The 21,735-nt window shown below is 40.7% G+C and overlaps 1 protein-coding gene across 3 annotated transcripts in view; it reads right to left on the minus strand.

Moving 5' to 3' along the window:
- Window positions 1–2,153: 2,153 nt before the first annotated feature.
- Window positions 2,154–21,735, minus strand: part of CBFA2T3 (CBFA2/RUNX1 partner transcriptional co-repressor 3) — a 53,676-nt gene continuing 34,094 nt past the window's right edge. The window contains exons 4-11 of one of the 3 annotated variants that reach the window (XM_073659180.1): window positions 17,699–17,788; window positions 17,309–17,493; window positions 12,709–12,944; window positions 11,587–11,657; window positions 10,934–11,138; window positions 10,770–10,838; window positions 9,096–9,286; window positions 2,154–9,001 (exon numbers count right to left, since the gene is read on the minus strand). In XM_073659180.1, the coding sequence (XP_073515281.1) occupies window positions 8,744–9,001; window positions 9,096–9,286; window positions 10,770–10,838; window positions 10,934–11,138; window positions 11,587–11,657; window positions 12,709–12,944; window positions 17,309–17,493; window positions 17,699–17,788 (1,305 nt within the window). In that variant the 3' untranslated portion in view covers window positions 2,154–8,743. Of the gene's footprint in view, window positions 9,002–9,095; window positions 9,327–10,769; window positions 10,839–10,933; window positions 11,139–11,586; window positions 11,658–12,708; window positions 12,945–17,308; window positions 17,494–17,698; window positions 17,789–21,735 lie in introns of all 3 variants that reach the window. The other 2 variants (XM_073659181.1, XM_073659182.1) reach the window with 2 other exon arrangements.

A 21,735-nucleotide genomic window follows, 5' to 3' on the forward strand; every position in this document is an offset into this window, starting at 1 on the left:
CAGTGTTTAGTCCACATGTCAGTTTTTTTTGCCATCAGTGTTTCATCAGTTTTTGTTTTATATATATATATATATATATATATAGCTAAAACTTTCTCAAAACTTTCCTAACAAAATGGACAGCACTAGGATAGTATCAGGATGCTGTCTGAATTTTTCACTGACCAATAGGTCTGAATGTGTGAATTTGATGCATGAGGGGTCATTCAGACGTCTGATTTTCATATACGAGTGCTGTCTGTTTATGGGGCCATTCACATGTCCCATTTTTTTCCTCCAACCGGTTGGTCCTCGGAAAATATCTGTCACGTCTGATTTTCAACTCAGGATCGGATCAATGGATCTGTGAAAAAAATCAAACCACGCTCAGATGATATCCGAGTACAGTCTCATTTTCACGGACTGTGAGAATGGAGAAGGTGGAGAATTTTTTTTTTAATTTTTCCACATGTGAGAAAATAGTATGACACTCGTACTGCACTCTGATCAGAGTCTGATCAGAATAATAGGTCCGATTTTCTCGTACGTGAAAAAATTGGACGTCTGATATAAGCGACGTCACTTGTCTAACGCTGACTCCTCGAATTTTGACACTGTCAAAAGGCTAAAAAACATTGCATGGAAAAAATCTCTTTAAAAAAAAAGGAGAGTTTTCTAAAGCGGATTCCACTTGAAAAAGTTGTGGGATTTTACGCCTCCAAAAAACTCCAAGTGACACTAGCTTATGGGTAAATACACATATATTGCCGATTAATTGCAAGAAAATTGAAGATTTTTGTAGATGATTTTGCTGCGGCTTTCCATGGCAAAAAATGTAATTTATGCTGCAGATATAAAATCCACACTGGGGGTAAATTTTTGCACCAGAATAATTTTGGTAAAATCTTTTTAATTTTGTTGTTACTGTAATGCGCTGCGGATGTTTCATTACAAAATCTGGACAGGGTATCCACTAAGTGTGGACATATCTTTAAATTTAGGTTGGCCCTCTTTTTGGTAACTTTATTAGAAGAGAAAAATCACAACGTTTCGGCCACGCAGGGCCTTTATCAACTAAAAAATATGCATCTCTCTTGTTTTATGGCTTGATAAAGGCCCTGCCCTGCTGAAACGTGATTTTTATTATTAAAAAAATTATTATCTAAAGGAGGACGTCTGGTACCCTGGTTCTTGGATTTCTCTCCTATTCAGGCTTTTCACTCAATTTTTTTAATTTAAACTGAGTATCTCCTCTAATTCTGGAACAGTCTTTCTTTTGTGACCCTCCGTTACAAAGTTATACCCCCCCAGAAATAATGATGCAAAATTTACCTTCAAAAACTGGGTTCTTTGTTGGTGTTTCCTTTTTCCATTCTGCCCAATCAAAACAGAGCCACGCCCACAGAGAAGTTCTGTGGTACACGCCCAGTTGGTTGAAATGAAAATTTCCTTCTTTCTAACTAAGGGGCATAACTTTGGAAAGGAAGGACACAGAAGAAAAAGGAAAACTGTTCCAGAATCAGCAGAGCAGTGCCAATTCGAGGAGGTAATCAGTTTAAATCCAGTTAGAGGTCCTCTTTAATAGTGTCAAGAGATGTTCATTATGATCAGACTGCAGAGGTCTGGTTTCATCAGAATTTCTCAGTAGTGCAGCCTCAGGGTTTGGGCCCATATCTTCAGAGGAGCATATCTCCAAATAGCAGAAATATATTAAAAAACTGTTTTCACATGTGTATAAAGGGCCTCTTATCTACCGATTGATGACTTGTAGGATTATACCTAATACTGAAATCAGAAAACAAGCCAATCTCCATAGTAAAGTTTCCTTTATGACACATAAACTGATCACAGAACAGACATTGATCTGAATGAATGATTACAGCTGTCACAGATCAGACATACAACACATTGAGATACCAGCATGCAAAGATACACAGCTCTGTGTCTGCTGGGGCCACAGGGGACCCCAAGCCTTTCCTATCAAGAATGCCCGTCCCCAGTTCTTTGTGCATTCTGCCTTTCAGCGTCCTGCTTGGTGCAACTTTATTATGCTCTGGTAGCAAAAGTCCCCCTATGTAATGCCAATATCTGTCCTCTAGTGGTAACCTAACCCTTGTAGGACCACCATTACATTGCTTGTAAACATGATGGGTATAAAAGTCAAGATTTTATTCTCTGCATCCCCCCTACTAGCTCCTGTTGGGTAACTAATGCTGTAAGTAGGGGTTTTATTTTGGAAACTAATGTCCTATCATAAATATATTCCAATATAATCATGTGGTCAGGGACTCCCAGTTAGTTTGGCCCATTTTAATAAAAAAAAAAATTGTAGGAGGCCATGTTCAATTTTCAGACCCATGGCAATCCCATTGTATATTTTTAATAATTTTTACATGCATTTTCTTCCCTCTTATAGGAATCGGCTGATACAGCTGGTGCTTGGAAAAGTTTCGTTGTCAAGTTTTGCGCCATTCTCCGCCTACAGGACACAGCAGGTATTACAATTCATTCTAAAAAGTTAGAGGTAAACTACGTGGTACACGCTAACGCTGCAAGCAAAAATAAAACCTTAAATGAAGGCAGGTTCACTTCCTAGTTTTACTGTTTCTTACATTAATTAAAAATATATATATTTTTTTGCTTATGCTGTCTGTTATTTGGTCTGTAACAATGTTATATCATCTTTAATAGGTCATTCTTCATCCATTGTTACATTGATTATGATAAAATAAATAAAGCTTAATCACTGTATAGTAAATTTCTTAATAATTTTAGGTCCTGATTGCTGTCAGCGAATGAACGTACTTGTCATGACATAGTTGGGCAGCTTTGATGTACTCCTATTATCTAAATATATCCAAAATTATGAGTTAATTAACATAGCTTTATAATGGTGTCTGTTTTTCGGACACAGAGTTCCAAATCACCTGCGTAAACAGTACAATAAACTATCATTCTGGCTGCCATCAGGGGGAGCTTAAGAGCCAACTGTATACTGTTTTATTATTGAGTTCAATGCACATTCAGTATGCAGTTAGCCCCACCTAATGGTGGCAACAGGTAATTAGAATTTTATATTCAGATTTACTAAAATTTTAAGTCTTAAATTGTAGTAAAATGTACAAAATTTACTAAAAATATGCAGCACATTTGGACTAAAATTGAAATCTGTGTAGATTTGTGCTATAATTTGTGCCACTTTGAGAGTCATTATTAATCAATGTTTGGACCGACGGTGTCTATCCTTGATCCTGCTGACTTTATTGGCAAGAGGAGTAATAAAGTGCAAATATAATGTGTAACTATTTATTTTGCAAGCAAAGCCTTCGACAAGTTTCTCCATAAGTCTATGCAGGGAATTCAAAAATCCAAACCCCAAAAGAAGACCCAATCCAAACCCAAAAACCCAAACCCAAATCGGCTCAAACTTTTTTTGGGCATGGCGTTAAAATGTGGACCAGCCCTTTAAGGTCACATTCAGACTTCTGTGTGTCATGTACATATAAAATCCATATTGTTTTTATCAATTGAACATGTACCCATTATAGTCTATGGGGCTGTTCACGTGTTTGTCTGCAAAAAAAAATGGAGACGTCCAATGGAGTCATGTATCAAACCTGCCCATTGAAATCAATGGCACCATGCAAAAAAAACGCACAGCATCAGCAAGCCATGCGAATGCTGTCTGGTTTGTACCGGTGAATGGGTAGGAGAAGCTTTAACATATTTTTTTTGCATACAGGAAAAAAAATTGGATACCATACTGATCATAAAAAAAAATAATTAACTTTTCATGATTGGGGCGGGTTTCAATCCTCTGGGTGTAAATAATAACATGTGCATTCACTGACAGCAAGCAACTAGTGCAAAAAAAGGTGAAAAAAAAAAATTAAAAAAAATCCTTAATTTTTAATATGCAATAATTAAGCTTTATTTACATGAATCTGCAAAAAAAACCTCTTTGAAGATACTTTGGCAGTGAAAGAAAAAAAAATGATCAGAAAACACAGTAATGAAATAATTTATAACAGAAGTATTGCAACATAAAAATTTGGATTATTTGGATTCAGGGCTGAGGCTTAGAAATGACGGAACGGTGGCTCTTGGAGGTTGACAGTGTGATGCAGGAAAGCCATCCCCGGTGCCAGGCTTGGTTTTTTTTTGGAGGCCAAAGCAAAAGATATAAGAATGAATCAAAGAGCTGCCATCTTTTAAAGCTACGACCTCTCGGAGTTAACGACAAGCCTCGGACTGTGAGGTCCTTGTTAACTGATCCTCGGGACATCAGATTTTTTATTTTATTTAAAGCTGCTTTTTTTATGTTTTTCAGTCTGCACTGCCCAAGTCCGTTCTCCACGATGACATTTTGGTTTAAGTATGAAGCTTGGTGACCATTTTGTAGTTCCACATAGGTTCGTGAACGTAAGAGGTAGTGCAAGAGAATCAAGAAGGGCAGTAATCCGTGCTGAGATTGAAAGTCCGGCTGTTCAGATCTCCTCAAATCCACCTTAAATATGGCCCCGTTTGGAGGCAAGTGCATTGGATATGGGTTACAAAAAAAAAAAAAACATAAACAGAACAGAAGGCGTCGGGTGAGACGGCCTCAAGAACACAGGAAGAGACGGCTGCATGAAACGAGGAAGGTGCCACCTTAACAAAATTCGCGCCCATACGGGGATCATACATACAGTAAGGATTAGGGAAGGGTACAGCGTCTTGCTGCTATAAATACGCACACACACATCAAATATTTTATATATTACTTTTCATAAGATGTATAAAAAAATAAAAGTCCTTCATATCTGAATAATGTAAAGAGCTGGATGCACAGCAACACGGGGGACGCATTTAAAGGAAAACTATCATAAGTCTACATATTATATAATAAACTGTACATCATCAGATAATGCAAATCATAACAATCCTTGCGATATTATCTAATATTAATATCGTTCGACCTGCCGAAATGGCTCAGTGGGGCGACAGGTGTCCTTTGAGGTCTAAGCGCAATTTTTCAATATGGCCAACAGGTGTCACTCTAGGTAGTAATATTTAGGGAGAATTTTTTTCGTCTTTTTTTGCAATTTAAATAGAGGATGTAATCTATGCAAATAAGGAATAAGTCAAATTTATGGCATTAAAAAAAAAGCAAATAATGTGAAAAAAAAAAAAGAAAATTACAGAACTGCTATACCTACAAACGGAAAATTAGGTTTGGCACAAACAATAGGTGACTTTCTTGTGGGTGCAAATTCCCTCCTTTCCTGAGTGAGTGGTTTGTCACCAGCTGTTGTAGAACTACAACTCTCAGCATGCTCAGGTTGCAGACCACCTTAGATACTGTACTTTAGTATTGAAGATAATGTATTTTTATGATAGTTTTCCTTTAAAGGCATTGCAGATGTAAGAGGGGATAGGGAAAAATACTTGATTTTTGCACCGTGCGATTCGGATGCCATTTCCAAAATATCCCATGGAAATCCAGTAAACGCTGGCGCTTATACTGGTGGTTTAGATATTGCTTTACTGGTTTTTGGTTGCAACGTGGTGCTCAACTGTGTACTGGGAGACATAGTCTGACCCCCTATGGACTTTGTGGACATTTTTTTGGCTGCCTTTTATTATCCCTTTTGCTTTTGGTTACAGGACTGGGATAAGGATGAGCATATATAGGCCATAATACATCTATATACTAGTGGATGTCTAATGAGGGGGTTAAAGGCTAACGAGCCTATAGGTAATGAGCTTATATGGCGGCTTCTCCGTCCTATAGTGATCTTTAAATGAACTCTGCTGCGGCCGGTGCCCGCGTCCGAAATTCCCGGTCCCAGTACGGGCCACGCTATCCGGGCCCGCTACGGGTCTCCTAGCCCAAACTCAATAATAGCCTCTCATATATGACAATGAGGCTGCTGAGTTCAGGACAAGAGACCCATGGCTGGTCCAAAGTCAAACCACGAGTGTCGGACATGTAAAACCGGCCGTGGCAAGCTCTGGGGCTCCAAAGAAGCTGAAAAAGTTTGTGCAATCCTATAGGATGACGCAGGATGCATCCATATAAGCTCATTATTGGGTCTTCTGGAAATGTAAAAAAATAATAATAAAAAACTATTAACCATATTTTAACCCCCAACTTGTCACTGCAGCCAATCACTAGCCTCGAATTTGGCACATGTGGGTGAATGTGCAAGACGTCATCCCTGCGGACCACCGAAGCGCCAGTGTGGGATTTATCAGCAATACTATTTTTTTTTCTATTTTAACACATGTCCAATTATTACTTGAATTTTTTTTTTAACTCCTGCAAAAGCTAAATATTCTGCACTGCAGGGTCAGGAAAATTTAGAGGAGCGATTGCCCCTACTATTGTATCGGCTCTAGGGTATTGGTGCAGGAAAGATCCTATTAGGCTCTGTTCACACGTAACCTTTTTTTATTTTCTACATGAAAAACGCAGGCTTAAATCGAGGCGTAAATTTACATGCATTTTTGGTGTTTATCCGCTGGGAAAAACTGCAGTAAAAACTTTGAAAGAATTAACATGCTGCGTTAACAAAAAAAAAGGCACCATGGGTCAAAAAAAATGCAAGAAAAAAAATTAAAAAGGGCAACGTGAATAAGATTTTGCAAATCAAAATCATAAAACACTGGGTTTTTTTCGTACAAACCAAAAGCGCTACGTGTGAATGAGCCCTTGGGGTCCTGTCCTGCAAAATGCATGGAAATAATTGTGACTTGATTAGTAAGAGTTTCTCTATGCAAAGTTTCCTCGACTCATGGTCCCGTGCGGAATACTAAAACCAGTCCTAGATCAGTGGTCTGCAAGCTATGGCTATCCATCTGCTATAACTCCTAGCATCCCATGTCAACGGATGCCTGGAGTTGTAGTCTCACTACAAGTACAGATCTTGGAAGTGTAATGGTTTCCTGTGCAGAGATCCAGCATAGATTAGGGAGACTTGCTTTTTTTCCCCAGGGAGCATTGCCTGTATGTAAATGAGCTCCGCAGAAGGAAAAAAAGTGTCTCTCTAGTGCCACCTACAGGTACAAACTAAAAAGCCAGAGAATGATATAAGTGGGGATTTGGAGCCTCCTGCACGCACAGGAAAGCTGGTAATGGAAGAATAGCACAATGGAGATGTGGTTCCTCATGGGTGGGTATGCTACATGATATTAAAGATAGTAAATATATAACCAAGAAACGTAAGCTCCATGCAAAGGATCGTTTAACAAAACGGTTGTTGCTTGGCCTAAGTGCCATGAATTCTTATTACAGCGGAAATCTGCCGCAAATATTGGGGCGTAATGACATCACAATGCTTTAGCAGCTCAGACGACCACCTAATGTTGCATGTGACGGTCCCATACATGGACTGTCCGCAGGTCTCCTGAGCCAATATTAGGCTGCGGAGGTGAAAATGTAAATACTTTGCTCCTCCCTACTCCCTATAGGAGACGGTAAGCCCCACCTATGAGTTAACCGTGATAAAGCAAAACTGCTTTTAGAAAAAGACCCTAATGAAAACTTCTACGAACTGTTCGCCATTGACGAGCTGCCATGACATTCACGCCCGGATTATACCTAGGTAGTTGCACGCTGCATAATGACAGTTACCCTTTTTTTAGGGGCAACAATGCACCCCGCCGACAATCTACCGGTGACGCTGACTGCCGCCATTCCAGCAGCCACCGTCACTAAATTATTGCATTGGAGCACAGCTGCTTGGAAAAATTTAATTTGGGAAATACATTAGATGATTTTTAATCTCTGCTATCAGGCTTTTTTTGGGTTGATCTTATCGGTCGCCCATATTTTTTTTCTTTTTTTACAAATATATAAATTTGCAGCTGACATCCCGTCCTTCAGTAGCCTTACACTTTTTATATTGCACTCATGTCCCCTACATGGGATTTTTTTTTTTTTGTTTTGCATTTATAAATAGAAAATAAAAAAAAACTGTACAATTTAACCCCCCAGCCCCAAAAGTGGACAAAAAAGTCTGTGATCCAGGATGGGAAGGGTCCTGGGTTCACCTCCCACCAAGTCCCCAAAAATTGACGTGTTAGCTGCAACAATCCAATAAATATTCCATTCAGTGATTCTCCACACTTTTGACACAGAGACGAGAAGAACTGGGGATGTAGCCAAAGACGCTTATACACAAGATCTCAATGTCAGTCTGAACAGGACAAGAAGACGTGTCTTTTTTGGGGGGACGGGGGGCGTCTTTTTTACTCCCTACTCAGATGATCCAAGAAAGCCTCCTGGATGTCCGAGCATTCAAGAAAAAAGTAGAGGAGAGGAAGATCCAAGTGTTCTCCGCCAGTGACTCCTTCCGTTCCTCTCGCCATGACGGACCAGGCTTTGGCAAGGCTGGTAATGGTTTGGATTAGGGTTTCATTTTTGGGATTTCTTTATAAGAGGTGTTCTTGGTGTCTGACATTTCTTGGCTGTCTAGCAAGGTAGTTTCATTTGTACATTTCTGTTATTTTATTTTATTTTTTTTTTTGGATTTCAATTAGGTTTAAAGCCAAAGATATGAGTGTAGTTTTAGGTAAAATAATTCCCGCACCCCATAAAGTTTGCCTCCTCTTAGGTAAAAAAAAAAATGGAGGGGTACGGCTTTTCTACGGTGATCCATTCCATACTGACGCGGCCTATTACCCACCTAGAGGCAGAAGCAACAGGGGGCAGGGTTGTCTTCACAGAATTGGAGGTGCGCCTGTTGAGTGGCTAGTCTTTTTGCGGATATTGTATGATCCATTAACGAGAAGCGGTATCCAGCAGGAGAGGTGTGGCGGGGGTCCCGGAGCGAGAGGCTGAACTGCTGGCGGTGGGACTGGCAGCAGGTGTGGCTGGGTTGGTTGGTGCTGGCTGTACGCTGGGTGGGTGGTGCAAGGATTGGCCGCAGATATGATGGTGTTTCTCCCAGTCTTTGTGTTGGCAGAAGGAACCACAATATCGCGCCGTGTTGCAGCCGCTGCAGGTCTCACTTGCTTTCCGTCCGCAATTCCAACAGCTCTGCGCATGAGACGAAAAAGAATTGAGAAAGAATTGAGAAATGACAGATCCTAGTCTACGAAAACCCAATTATGCTACGCGCTACGGCCGTTACCTCACTTGAGTCTTCCTGTTGATTGATGACGGACACGGCATCCTCTGACGCTTGCCGCTTTGCTTCCGCCAAGGCTCGCTCCATCTTGGCCCTCTCTAAAGTGATGAGGTCGTGAGCCTTGCGTTCCGCTTCGGACACAGCTTTCTGGAGCTCCGACATGGCCTGGCGTTTGACTTCGTTCACCGCCTCCTCTGTGCGGGCAGAGAGACAGCTCAGATGGGAAGATGAGCCCTGAGAGGTGGGGGGGACTCAGGTATAGGAGGGGTTTAAACATTTAAGTATATACCCTACAATACAACTTTTATACAGTATGTGAACATTTCATCATTTGTACGACATCGTATATAACAACCATGACATTTTACTGATACATGCAATATTACAGAAATGCCTTAAAGGAGTTTTCCCATGAGCAAAATAAATTTTAATCAACATTTTAATCAATAGATCTTGGAATAATAATACCTTCCACAATTGGATGTGTTTTAACAAAATGTTCCTGTGCTGAGATAATCTTATAAATGTGCCCCTGCTGTGTACTGTGTAATGGCTGTGTCTCACCGTGCAGGAACATGATCTGATCATACCACATCTCCTGGGCAGGGGAGGAAGCAAAAGAGAGGACACAGACATTACAGCAGGGGATCGCAAATTATTATTTCTTTTATGTAAAACATTGCTTAAAAACAGACAGTGAAATGTTTTGCCTCACAAAAAGAATCCGCTGTGATCCCGTGCTGTAATGTCTGTATACTCTCTCCTCTGTCCAGGAGATGTGGTATCATCAGACCATGTTCCTGCACGGTGAGACACAGCCATTGCACAGTACACAGCAGGGGCACATTTCTAAGATTATCTCAGCGCAGGAACATTTTTTTAATCACATCCAATTGTGGAGTTTATTTTTATTCCAAGATCTGTTGATTAAAATATACTTTTGTTAGTGGGGAAAATCCCTTTAAGGCCGCTATACACATTAGACTAATCGTCGATATCGATGGGTTCAGCCAACGATCTAATGTGTATGGGGGCACCGGCCAACTGATGGTCGAGGGACATGTCGATTAGTCATGTCCGATTTTGGACACGCCAATCCCATTGTCCTCCATGACACAAGCAGCCAGCCGACATGTCAGAGATAGAGAACAAAGCACTTGCCTGAACGACCGCTCCGGTGTATGGGAGTGTCGGCAGAGAAGCATGGTTCAGCCAACAACCTTCTGGCGTGTATAGCCAGCTTGATTCTCTTTTCTTTATCTAGGGCCCAATTTGCAATCTAAGGGCCCCCTTTAAATAATAAGCAACACTCGATGGAAGAAGGATAGTGGGTGCAAACATAAATGACTGGGGAAAAATGAGACTCCCATCTCCCATCCCATAAGATATGCCATAACTGTATCTTAGATGCGAGTCCCGCCAACTAGACGCTCATCTGTCTCCAGAACGTTGGTTGAGCATGCCGCACCATTCTAATAAAAGTGCTCCCTTTTGCCGATCGGTGTGGGTCCAAACTGACCCACAACGATCAACAAGTTATCTTCATTGGTCAACCCCTTTAAGGCTCCACATGTGGGATGCAGATGATAACACTATGGTCACTATGCCAATGTTACACCATTTGCCACTTATGTACCTTCTGCCCTCTCCCTGATGCCCACAGAGCTTATCACTCACCCGCCTTTCTCCAGATCTCTTCTGGCATATACCCGGCTGGCGTCCTATGTAGGAATTCCCGTGATGGTTCTAAAAAGAGGGGAAAAAAATTGGGAAAAATAAGTGCACAAGGCCAAAGATGTCAACCATGCACAACCATGCCCACAGATGTCATTATTTCTAACCTGCTGGGGAGGACTCGGTGCTGGAGGAACTGCTCAGGTGTCTGGCCGGCTGAGCCACAGAGCTGGCACTCTTCTTCAAGTCCTCAGCATCGCTGTAGCGGCGTACCCAGTGGTTAAGCTCTTCTCTGTCTGCTTCTTGACAGCGACGGAGGACGGTCAGTGAACGTCTGGTTTTTTCTACCATATCCATGATGCAGTTTAAGAGCTGGAAATAAATGGTAATAGTCGTCATGTGAAAACTAGCTACCACCCATCCATAGAGGATTTCCGACCTCTGAGACCTGCACTAACAGGTATAGATCGGCAGTGCCCATGCCAAACCTCCGCTCCATCCATTTTCTATAAGGCTGTTTTTTTCAGAGAGGCGGACGGCTTCCGATCTGCAAGCCCAATTTTGTAACTTGGATAAAAGTGCCCGGTCGGGTATAAAAATTCAAGTTGTGCCGATCCCTGGTGATAAGTAAGTTATAACTTGTTTTCACCATACAACACCTTTAATAGTGTATCTACCAGACACATCTCTTTATTCAACAGGAATTTAATATGCGGGACTCTGATCCCTGGAGTGGCCAATACATAAACTAGAAGGATTATTTTTTTTGTAAAGTAGTATCCCTTTCTCTTTAATACCGCCGTTGACTTGGCCCACTCACGTTGTTAAGATGTTTCCATTCCTCCGCCCACTCGCGCTCCGTCAGCCTATGATCAATTACTTCGTGCACAGCTGAAACGTAGAAACAAAATACAAGCTGGTTAGGATAAAATCCTTTAACAATTAGGTTTGCTTTCCCCACAGCCTTGGAGGAAGACATATGGGTCAATTTCACAAGCACATTTCTAGCCTTCTGGCAATGCAAACCTGCAAAAAGCAGTGAGCAAGCGTTTTGTATGACGGCGGTTGTGATCGCCCGGTATGCAGAATGTAGGCAGCACGGTGGGAGTCTTCACACTGATGTACGAGTGACACAGCGCAATGGTGAGATCACACCGTATTATTGGCAAGCACCTTCTGACATTGTATTCTATAACTCCAAAGTTGCATACACACCTTTAATAGCGCTTCGGCTGACAGCTATTCCTCCCGACCACCCCCACAGACATGCACGCTCCTCCAAGAATGGCTGTGGAGTAATAATCCACTGCCAGATGCTTTAGGTGGTGGATTATTTCCTTTGAGAACAAAAGGATTTGGCATGTTGAAATTCAACATGTCCAATCCTTCTCCCCCTCCCCCCCCCCCCTCCGAAATGGCTTGCTAGGATGAATATGATCTTATGTGTATATAACACAACTGTCAATTGAGAGAACGCCAATAGCAGTCACTCATATTTGGTGGCTCTCGACTTTGGTTCATAAAGGAGGTTTCCAGAGTTGAGGACCCCCATCTTTGATGTTCATGTGCCCTACTAGGTTAAAGAGGTTGTTTTGGTTAAAAGAAGTTATCACTTCTATAGATCGGTGGGGGGGTCTAACTGTTATACCCTTCACTGAATGGGGCATTTTTCTCCCCATTAGAATGGAGCGGCAGAGCGCATGCCCGATCTCAAAAGTCAAGCGCTATGCTCAATAGTCCTATAGAAAATTAATGGAGAGGTGGTCGGGCACGACCACTACTACTCCAGTCCAAAATGGATAAAGGTGCCCCGTTCAGTTGGGGGTCCCAGCGATCGTACGCTCACCAATCTATAAGTGATCACATATCCCTAGGATAGGTAACAACTTTTCTTCACCAGGTAACCCCTTTAAGTGTGAGCACACGGCATCATCTCTCTCACCTGCCTGTCGGTGACGTTCTCGCATCTCCCGTGGATCTGTATGTCGATAGTGGTGGGCCAGCACCATATCCTCTAAGCGATAGTGCTGTGTCGGTGGAGGTGTGGGGTGTGGGAGGCCATTGGTGGGTGGGTGAAGAAGCCCATTACTGGGACTGTATCTTTGTGCTGGACTTGTGGTGCATGGACGTTTGGGGAGGTGATCCGGATGGAGACCTTCCTGCGCACTCTCTTTGGTCCTGATGGTGAAGAAAAACATCATTATTCATTTTTAGTAACACAAGCTCCTTTGCCTTTTTTTACAGTACACAACAGAAGTAAATTAGATCTTTTCGCAAAGTCCCATCAGTAAAAAGTTTCTTACTAGCTCCAAAAGGGGCATCCAAGAATCACAGTGGTGGACAAAAAAGATTATTTGGCATTGAGGGTTACAAGGAGTGTAATCCCGCGTGTATGTAGCGATCTAATGTTTTCGATTAAAGACTAACTAATTTTTGAACTTTTAAAAAAAAATAAAAAATTTTAAGCACTTAATTTGGCTGCAGATCTGCAGAGCCCCCATTGATTGCTCAAAAAAACCTCTGAGAAGATGGAGTACGAATTCAGTAGAAAACCTATGACTTTCTATTGAGTCCGAACTCTGCTCTGTGCACTTTCTCAGGCAGGCGTGCACATTGGTCTTTTGAGCAATCGGTGAGGGTTTTGGGACCCGGACCCCCACCGATCTGCAGGCAATTAATGTGCCTGAAAATATATGTATATACAAAAACTGTTTAAAGTTCTCATTATGATACCAGATCAGATAGAGATCGTGCCTTTGAGAAAGTGGCACAAGCCATTGTTTTGTTGGGGATGTTGTACCTGTCGGGTGCCATTGTTTTGTTGGGGATGCTGTAGCTGTCGGGTGTCATTGTTTTGTTGGGGATGCTGTACCTGTCGGGTGTCATTGTTTTGTTGGGGATGCTGTACCTGTCGGGTGTCGTTGTTTTGTTGGGGATGCTGTACCTGTCGGGTGTCATTGTTTTGTTGGGGATGCTGTATCTGTCGGGTGTCATTGTTTTGTTGGGGATGCTGTAGCTGTCAGGTGTCATTGTTTTGTTGGGGATGCTGTATCTGTCGGGTGTCATTGTTTTGTTGGGGATGCTGTACCTGTCGGGTGTCATTGTTTTGTTGGGGATGCTGTATCTGTCGGGTGTCATTGTTTTGTTGGGGATGCTGTACCTGTCGGGTGTCGTTGTTTTGTTGGGGATGCTGTATCTGTTGGGTGTCATTGTTTTGTTGGGGATGCCGTACCTGTCGGGTGTCATTGTTTTAACATAGTAACATAGTTTGTAAAGCCGAATAAAGACTTGCGTCCATCAAGTTCGACCTGTTAGTTCTGTAATTGCTAAAGTTGATCCAGAGGAGGGCAAAAACCCCAAATGATTTAGCCAATCTTCACCTGAGGAAAAATTCCCTCCCGGCTCTGAAACCAGCAGTCAGAGTAAATCCCTGTATCAACCTACTATTTTATTTTATTTTTAAGTATACGCTGAAATCTGCCTGGTATCTAGAAAGCATCCAGTCCCCGCTTGAACTGGTGTAGTGAATCCGACATTACCGTCTCCTCACTCAGTGAATTCCATATTCTCACTGCTCTTACCGTAAAGAACCCCTTCCTATGCTGGTGCTGAAACCTTTTCTCTTCCAGTCTTAGTGAGTGCCCTCTTGTTACCGTAATATCCCTCCTTTTGAACAAATCCCGGGCAAGATCTCTATACTGTCCCCTAACATATTTGTACACATTTATTATGTCCCCCCTCAACCTTCTCTTTTCCAGGCTGAATAGTCCTAGTTTTGCCAACCTCTCTGGGTATTGCAGTCCCTCCATTCCCTTTATTAATTTTGTTGCCCTCCTTTGTACCTTTTCAAGCTCATTTATATCCTTTCTATATATTGGGGCCCATAACTGAGCACAGTATTCCAAGTGTGGTCTGACCAGTGCTTTGTACAGTGGAAGAACAATGTTCTCATCCTTTGCAGCTATACCTCTTCTGATACATCCCATTACCCTGTTTGCCCTTACAGCAGCGGCCTGACTTTGGGCACTCCAATTTAGTTTGCTATCAATCAAGATGCCCAAGTCCTTCTCCATCTCTGAATTCCCCAATGATTTCCCATTCAGTGAGTACTGGTGACTTCCATTTTTCCTTCCCATATGTATGACCTTACATTTCTCCTCGTTAAACCTCATTTGCCATTTAATGCTCCACCTACCCAGCTTATCCAAATCCCTCTGTAGGTCTGCACTGTCCTCTTTTGTATTAATTGTTTTACATAACTTTGTGTCATCTGCAAATATTGATATTTTACTATTTATCCCGTTGACTATGTCGTTAATAAAGATATTAAATAACATTGGGCCTAGTACAGACCCCTGTGGTACCCCACTAGTGACGCTTACCCAATCTGAGTATATTCCATTTATAACCACCCTCTGCCTTCTATCCCTTAGCCAGTTTGCTACCCACTTGCAGACATTTTCCCCCAGCCCCATCATTCTCATTTTGTATACCAACCTATTATGTGGCACGCTATCGAACGCTTTTGAGAAGTCGAGATACACGACATCCACTGGTTCCCCCTGATCTACTCGAGAGCTAACCTCCTCGTAGAAGTCAATCAGGTTTGTTTGGCAGGAGCGATTCCTCATGAATCCATGTTGGTTCGGGATTAAAAGATTATTAGCATCAAGATGCTCCGTAATTGCCTCTTTAATGAAGCTTTCAAAAATTTTGCCCACAACGGACGTCAGACTCACCGGCCGATAGTTTCCGGCGTCACTTTTCGCTCCCTTTTTGAATATTGGCACTACATTCGCCTGTCGCCAATCAAGTGGCACAGACCCAGTCTCAACAGAGTCCTTAAATATAAGATATAACGGTCTGTCTATCACATTACTTAGTTCCCTTAGTACCCGTGGGTGTATGCCATCAGGTCCTGGTGATTTGTTTATTTTAATGTTACTGAGGCGTTTCTGTACCCCAGCTTGGGTTAGATTTGTCATACTTAGTGGAGGATTAAGCTTGTCACTTCTCATTTCTCCTGTTAGTTCTATTTCCTTTGTGAAAGTTGTCGAAAAAAAATTATTTAATAGATTAGCTTTATCCTCATCTTTCTCTATGATTTTGCCTTCCTCACTTTTTATCGGTCCAATATTATCCGATTTAATCCTTTTACTATTTATATACGTAAAGAACAGTTTGGGATTTGATCTACTTTCCCTAGCAATACGTCTCTCTGTTTCCTCCTTCGCTATTTTTATTTGTTTTTTGCAGGTTCTCGTTTTTTCCTTGTAACACATTAGTGCCTCCTTACTGTTTTCCTGTTTTAATCTCTTGAATGCCTCTTTTTTGCTATTTAACGCCCCTTTTACGTTCTTATTCAACCATATTGGTTTCCTCTTATTTCTGGCCCTTTTATTCCCATACGGTATATACCTCTCGCACTGAGTATTCAGAATTCTTTTGAAGGTTTCCCATTTACTATTCATATTCCATTGATTAAGTACTTTGTCCCAGTCAATAAGTTGAAGGTTTTCTATCAGTTGATCAAACTTCGCCCTCCTAAAGTTTAATGTTTTAGTTGTTCCCTTATTGATAACCCTACTGAAGGGCATTTTGAAGTCGATAATATTATGGTCGCTATTACCTAGGTGCCCCCCTATCTGTACCTCAGTTATTCTATCAGGCCTATTAGTCAATATTAAGTCCAACACGGCCTTCCCTCTCGTTGGTTCCTGCACTAGTTGGGAGAGATAGTTATCCTTAATATTTGTCAAGAACCTTTTTCCTTTCTGAGATCTACAGGTTTCTGTTTCCCAGTCAATATCCGGGTAGTTGAAATCCCCCATTACAATCACTTCATTATGTTTTGCTACTTTGTCTATTTTGTTGGGGATGCTGTACCTGTCGGGTGTCATTGTTTTGTTGGGGATGCTGTACCCGTCGGGTATCGTTGTTTTGTTGGGGATGCTGTACCCGTCGGGTGTCATTGTTTTGTTGGGGATGCTGTACCCGTCGGGTGTCATTGTTTTGTTGGGGATGCTGTACCTGTCGGGTGTCATTGTTTTGTTGGGGATGCTGTACCCGTCGGGTGTCATTGTTTTGTTGGGGATGCTGTACCTGTTGGGTGTCATTGTTTTGTTGGGGATGCTGTACCTGTCGGGTGTCATTGTTTTGTTGGGGATGCTGTACCTGTCGGGTGTCATTGTGGATGCTGTACCTGTTGGGTGTCATTGTGGATGCTGTACCTGTCGGATGTCATTGTGGATGCTGTACCTGTCGGGTGTCATTGGGGATGTGGTATCTGTCGGGTGTCATTGTTTTGTTGGGGATGCTGTACCTGTCGGGTGTCATTGTTTTGTTGGGGATGCTGTACCTGTCGGGTGTCATTGTGGATGCTGTACCTGTCGGATGTCATTGTGGATGCTGTACCTGTCGGATGTCATTGTGGATGCTGTACCTGTCGGGTGTCATTGGGGATGTGGTACCTGTCGGGTGTCATTGTTTTGTTGGGGATGCTGTAACTGTCGGGCATCATTGTTTTGTTGGGGATGCTGTACCTGTCGGGTGTCCTTCTTTTGCCGTTCTCATTCACTTCCAGTAAGATCTCGGAAGAATCACTCGGAGAGCTGCTGACACTGGTGTCAAGGAGGAGCTGTTCATGGTGTGCTAAATACTGTGCAGGACTTTGCTTTGCCAGGCGAGCACAGTGGAGAAGCTCCCGCTGCAGTAATGGGAGGTTAGCCTACAATAGAAAGGAACAGGAAGCCTATAATTTCATGTTCTTCAATACTAAGAGGCTCAGTCAGCGCCGAGAATGTCGAGGAAGCGGAATCATAGAGCAGATGAACACGACGATGGGATCACACACACAGAATTTCTACATGCAATAAGAAACCAAATGGTTCCCTTAATAATAGGATAACCTATGGATGCTCCTAGGGCTATACCTTAAGAAAAGGGATGACAAAGGGACGGAGAGGAAAGTTGGTGGCTTCTTGCAGCTTCGAATGGAACTCCTCAATTGTGAGAGTAGAATTCTACAAGAAAAGAATAAAAAAAAATACAAAGTTTACTCCGCTGCTGTATTTGTAAGGAATAAAATAGGTTATCCATCTTTGGAGACAATTATTTTTTTTTTTTTACTTAAATGCATGTATTTGGGGCTAAAAATCATTTTTGCAATTGGGTTTAATTAAAAATTTTGCACCATTTGGCTTTTACAGGTTGTCTCGCTGCACGTTCAACCTTTATGTGGTCAGCGGTCATAAATCAGCTCAGAAAAAGACAGGTAAAAGAGTGACAAACTCTCTCATCATTCATTCTGAATAAGCTCACTGACAGATTATCAGTTAACTCACTCTGTAGCTAGCAATAGAAAGCAAACTGTGCAAAATTTGAACAATTATTAGTCCCAAATGCAGGCATTTAATAAACACCTGCTCATAGGAAGTGATTTTAGGACAATCTAAGATTATGCTACAAGTATTAAGTGGCAGTCACCTTTTAATAAATTGACTCCAATAATCTCTTTTTGTAGACTGGCATATAAAATGTCAGTCTTGCTAAATCTGCTCCAGTATATGTATAAAATAAAAACTGGCGGAGAGTTCTGATTGGTCCAGACATTGGGAGCCTCAATGATCAACCCTATTTTGGAATATGCCGGATATATATAAATATATATCCAATACGTTTTATATAGAGATGTAATTACGCTGAATTTGTTAGCTGTACAAGTGCATATAAGTTGTATAAGTTTGCCAAAACTTTTCCCTAAGTGCGCTTTCAAATACAGCTTTTTTTTCGCAAAAACAGCAAAGTTTTTTGGAATTTTTGTAGCAAAAAAGCTGCTTATAATAATTTTTTTCCACCCTTTAGGTGCATCCTTTTGGGTCGCTGACAGCTTTTACCCAAATGCAGTATACGGTGTTTTTTCCATGTCTTTTCCCATAAGATTTTTATAGAAAAAAAAAACATTTAAAAAAACTTGTCAAAAATGCATGAAATGAATGGGAAAAAAATGCTGCAAAAAAACAAACAAACCACAGTGTGAAGGAAGTCTAAGGCTATGTTCACACGTTGCGTTTTTGATGTGTTTTTTTTTTTTCTCTGCAGACAAAACCTGCTCTCTTGGCAGTAAAGAAGCTGCTTACAAAAAGCAGGTTTTTGTGAATTTTTGGTGCAGATTACATACAGATTTTCTGCACCTATTAAGTAAAATAGGTTACTTGAATTTTTGCAAAAATACGCAGTGTAAAAAACTCACCAAAAACTCATTGTGGAAAACGTAGCCTACAGCTATATTCACATGCGTTCAAAACGCCCATTTTGCAGCGTTTTCTTGCTTTTTTTTTTTGCAACTTTTTTTGGACTTTCTATGCGTGAAATAAACGCTGCAAAAACATTTCTTGCTTTTTTTGCACTTTCTATGCGGGAAATAAACGCTGCAGAAACATTTCTTGTACCTTCTATGCGGGAAATAAACGCTGCACAAATATTTCTTGCTTTTTTTTGCACTTTCTATGCGTGAAATAAACGCTGCAGAAACATTTCTTGCACTTTCTATGCGTGAAATAAACGCTGCAGAAACATTTCTTGCTTTTTTTTGCCCTTTCTATGTGTGAAATAAACGCTGCAAAAACATTCCTTGCACTTTCTATGCGTGAAATAAACTTTTTTTTGCACTTTCTATGCTTGAAATAAAAGCTGCAAAAACGCTTCTTGCACTTTCTATGCGGGAAATAAACGCTGCAAAAACATTTCTTGCACTTTCTATGCGGGAAATAAACGCTGCGGAAACATTTCTTGCTTTTTTTGCACTTTCTATGCATGAAATAAACGCTGCAGAAACATTTCTTGTTTTTTTTGCACTTTCTATGCGTGAAATAAACGCTGCAGAAACATTTCTTGTTTTTTTTGCGCTTTCTATGCGTGAAATAAATGCTGCAAAAACATTTCTTGCTTTTTTTGCACTTTCTATGCATGAAATAAACGCTGCAGAAACATTTTTTTTTTTTGCGCTTTCTATGCGTGAAATAAATGCTGCAAAAACATTTCTTGCACTTTCTATGCATGAAATAAACGCAGAAACATTTCTTGCTTTTTTTTTCACTTTCTATGCGTGAAATAAATGCTGCAAAAACATTTCTTGCACTTTCTATGCGGGAAATAAACGCTGCACAAATATTTCTTGCTTTTTTTGCACTTTCTATGCGTGAAATAAACGGTGCAGAAATATTTCTTGCTTTTTTTTTGCACTTTCTATGCGGGAAATAAACGCTGCAAAAACATTTCGTGCACTTTCTATGCGGGAAATAAACGCTGCAAAAACATTTCTTGCTTTTTTTTGCACTTTCTATGCATGAAATAAACGCTGCAGAAACATTTCTTGTTTTTTTTTCACTTTCTATGCGTGAAATAAATGCTGCAAAAACATTTCGTGCACTTTCTATGCGGGAAATAAACGCTGCAAAAACATTTCTTGCTTTTTTTTGCACTTTCTATGCATGAAATAAACGCTGCAGAAACATTTCTTGCTTTTTTTTGCGCTTTCTATGCGTGAAATAAATGCTGCAAAAACATTTCTTGCACTTTCTATGCGGGAAATAAATGCTGCAGAAACATTTCTTGCTTTTTTTTTTGCACTTTCTATGCATGAAATAAATGCAGAAACATTTCTTGCTTTTTTTTCACTTTCTATGCGTGAAATAAATGCTGCAAAAACATTTCTTGCACTTTCTATGCGGGAAATAAACGCTGCACAAATATTTCTTGCTTTTTTTGCACTTTCTATGCGTGAAATAAACGCTGCAGAAACATTTCTTGCTTTTTTGCACTTTCTATGCGTGAAATAAATGCTGCAGAAACATGTCTTGCACTTTCTATGCGTGAAATAAACGCAGAAACATTACTTGCTTTTTTTTTGCACTTTCTACGCGTGAAATAAACGCTGCAAAAACATTTCTTCCACTTTCTATGCGGGAAATAAACGCTGCACAAATATTTCTTGCTTTTTTTTGCACTTTCTATGCGTGAAATAAACGGTGCAGAAATATTTCTTGCTTTTTTTTTTTTGCACTTTCTATGCGTGAAATAAACGCTGAAGAACATGTCTTGCACTTTCTATGCGTGAAATAAACGCAGAAACATTACTTGCTTTTTTTTTGCACTTTCTATGCGTGAAATAAACGCTGCAAAAACATTTCTTGCACTTTCTATGCGGGAAATAAACGCTGCACAAATATTTCTTGCTTTTTTTGCACTTTCTATGCGTGAAATAAACGCTGCAGAAACATTTCTTGCTTTTTTGCACTTTCTATGCGTGAAATAAATGCTGCAGAAACATGTCTTGCACTTTCTATGCGTGAAATAAACGCAGAAACATTACTTGCTTTTTTTTTGCACTTTCTACGCGTGAAATAAACGCTGCAAAAACATTTCTTCCACTTTCTATGCGGGAAATAAACGCTGCACAAATATTTCTTGCTTTTTTTTGCACTTTCTATGCGTGAAATAAACGGTGCAGAAATATTTCTTGCTTTTTTTTTTTTGCACTTTCTATGCGTGAAATAAACGCTGCAGAAACATGTCTTGCACTTTCTATGCGTGAAATAAACGCTGCAGAAACATGTCTTGCACTTTCTATGCGTGAAATAAACGCAGAAACATTACTTGCTTTTTTTTTGCACTTTCTATGCGTGAAATAAACGCTGCAAAAACATTTCTTGCACTTTCTATGCGGGAAATAAACTCTGCAGAAACATTTCTTGCTTTTTTTTGCACTTTCTATGCGTGAAATAAACGCTTCAGAAACATTTCTTGCTTTTTTTTTGCACTTTCTATGTGTGAAATAAACGCTGCAAAAACATTTCTTGCACTTTCTATGCGGGAAATAAACGCTGCAGAAACATTTCTTGCTTTTTTTTGCAATTTCTATGAATGAAATAAACGCTGCAGAAACATTTCTTGCACTTTCTATGCGTGA

Source organism: Phyllobates terribilis, unplaced genomic scaffold (genome assembly GCF_046119375.1).
Source record: "Phyllobates terribilis strain yellow unplaced genomic scaffold, ASM4611937v1 Scaffold_13__5_contigs__length_258822181, whole genome shotgun sequence".
Classification (NCBI taxonomy): Eukaryota; Metazoa; Chordata; class Amphibia; order Anura; family Dendrobatidae; genus Phyllobates; species Phyllobates terribilis.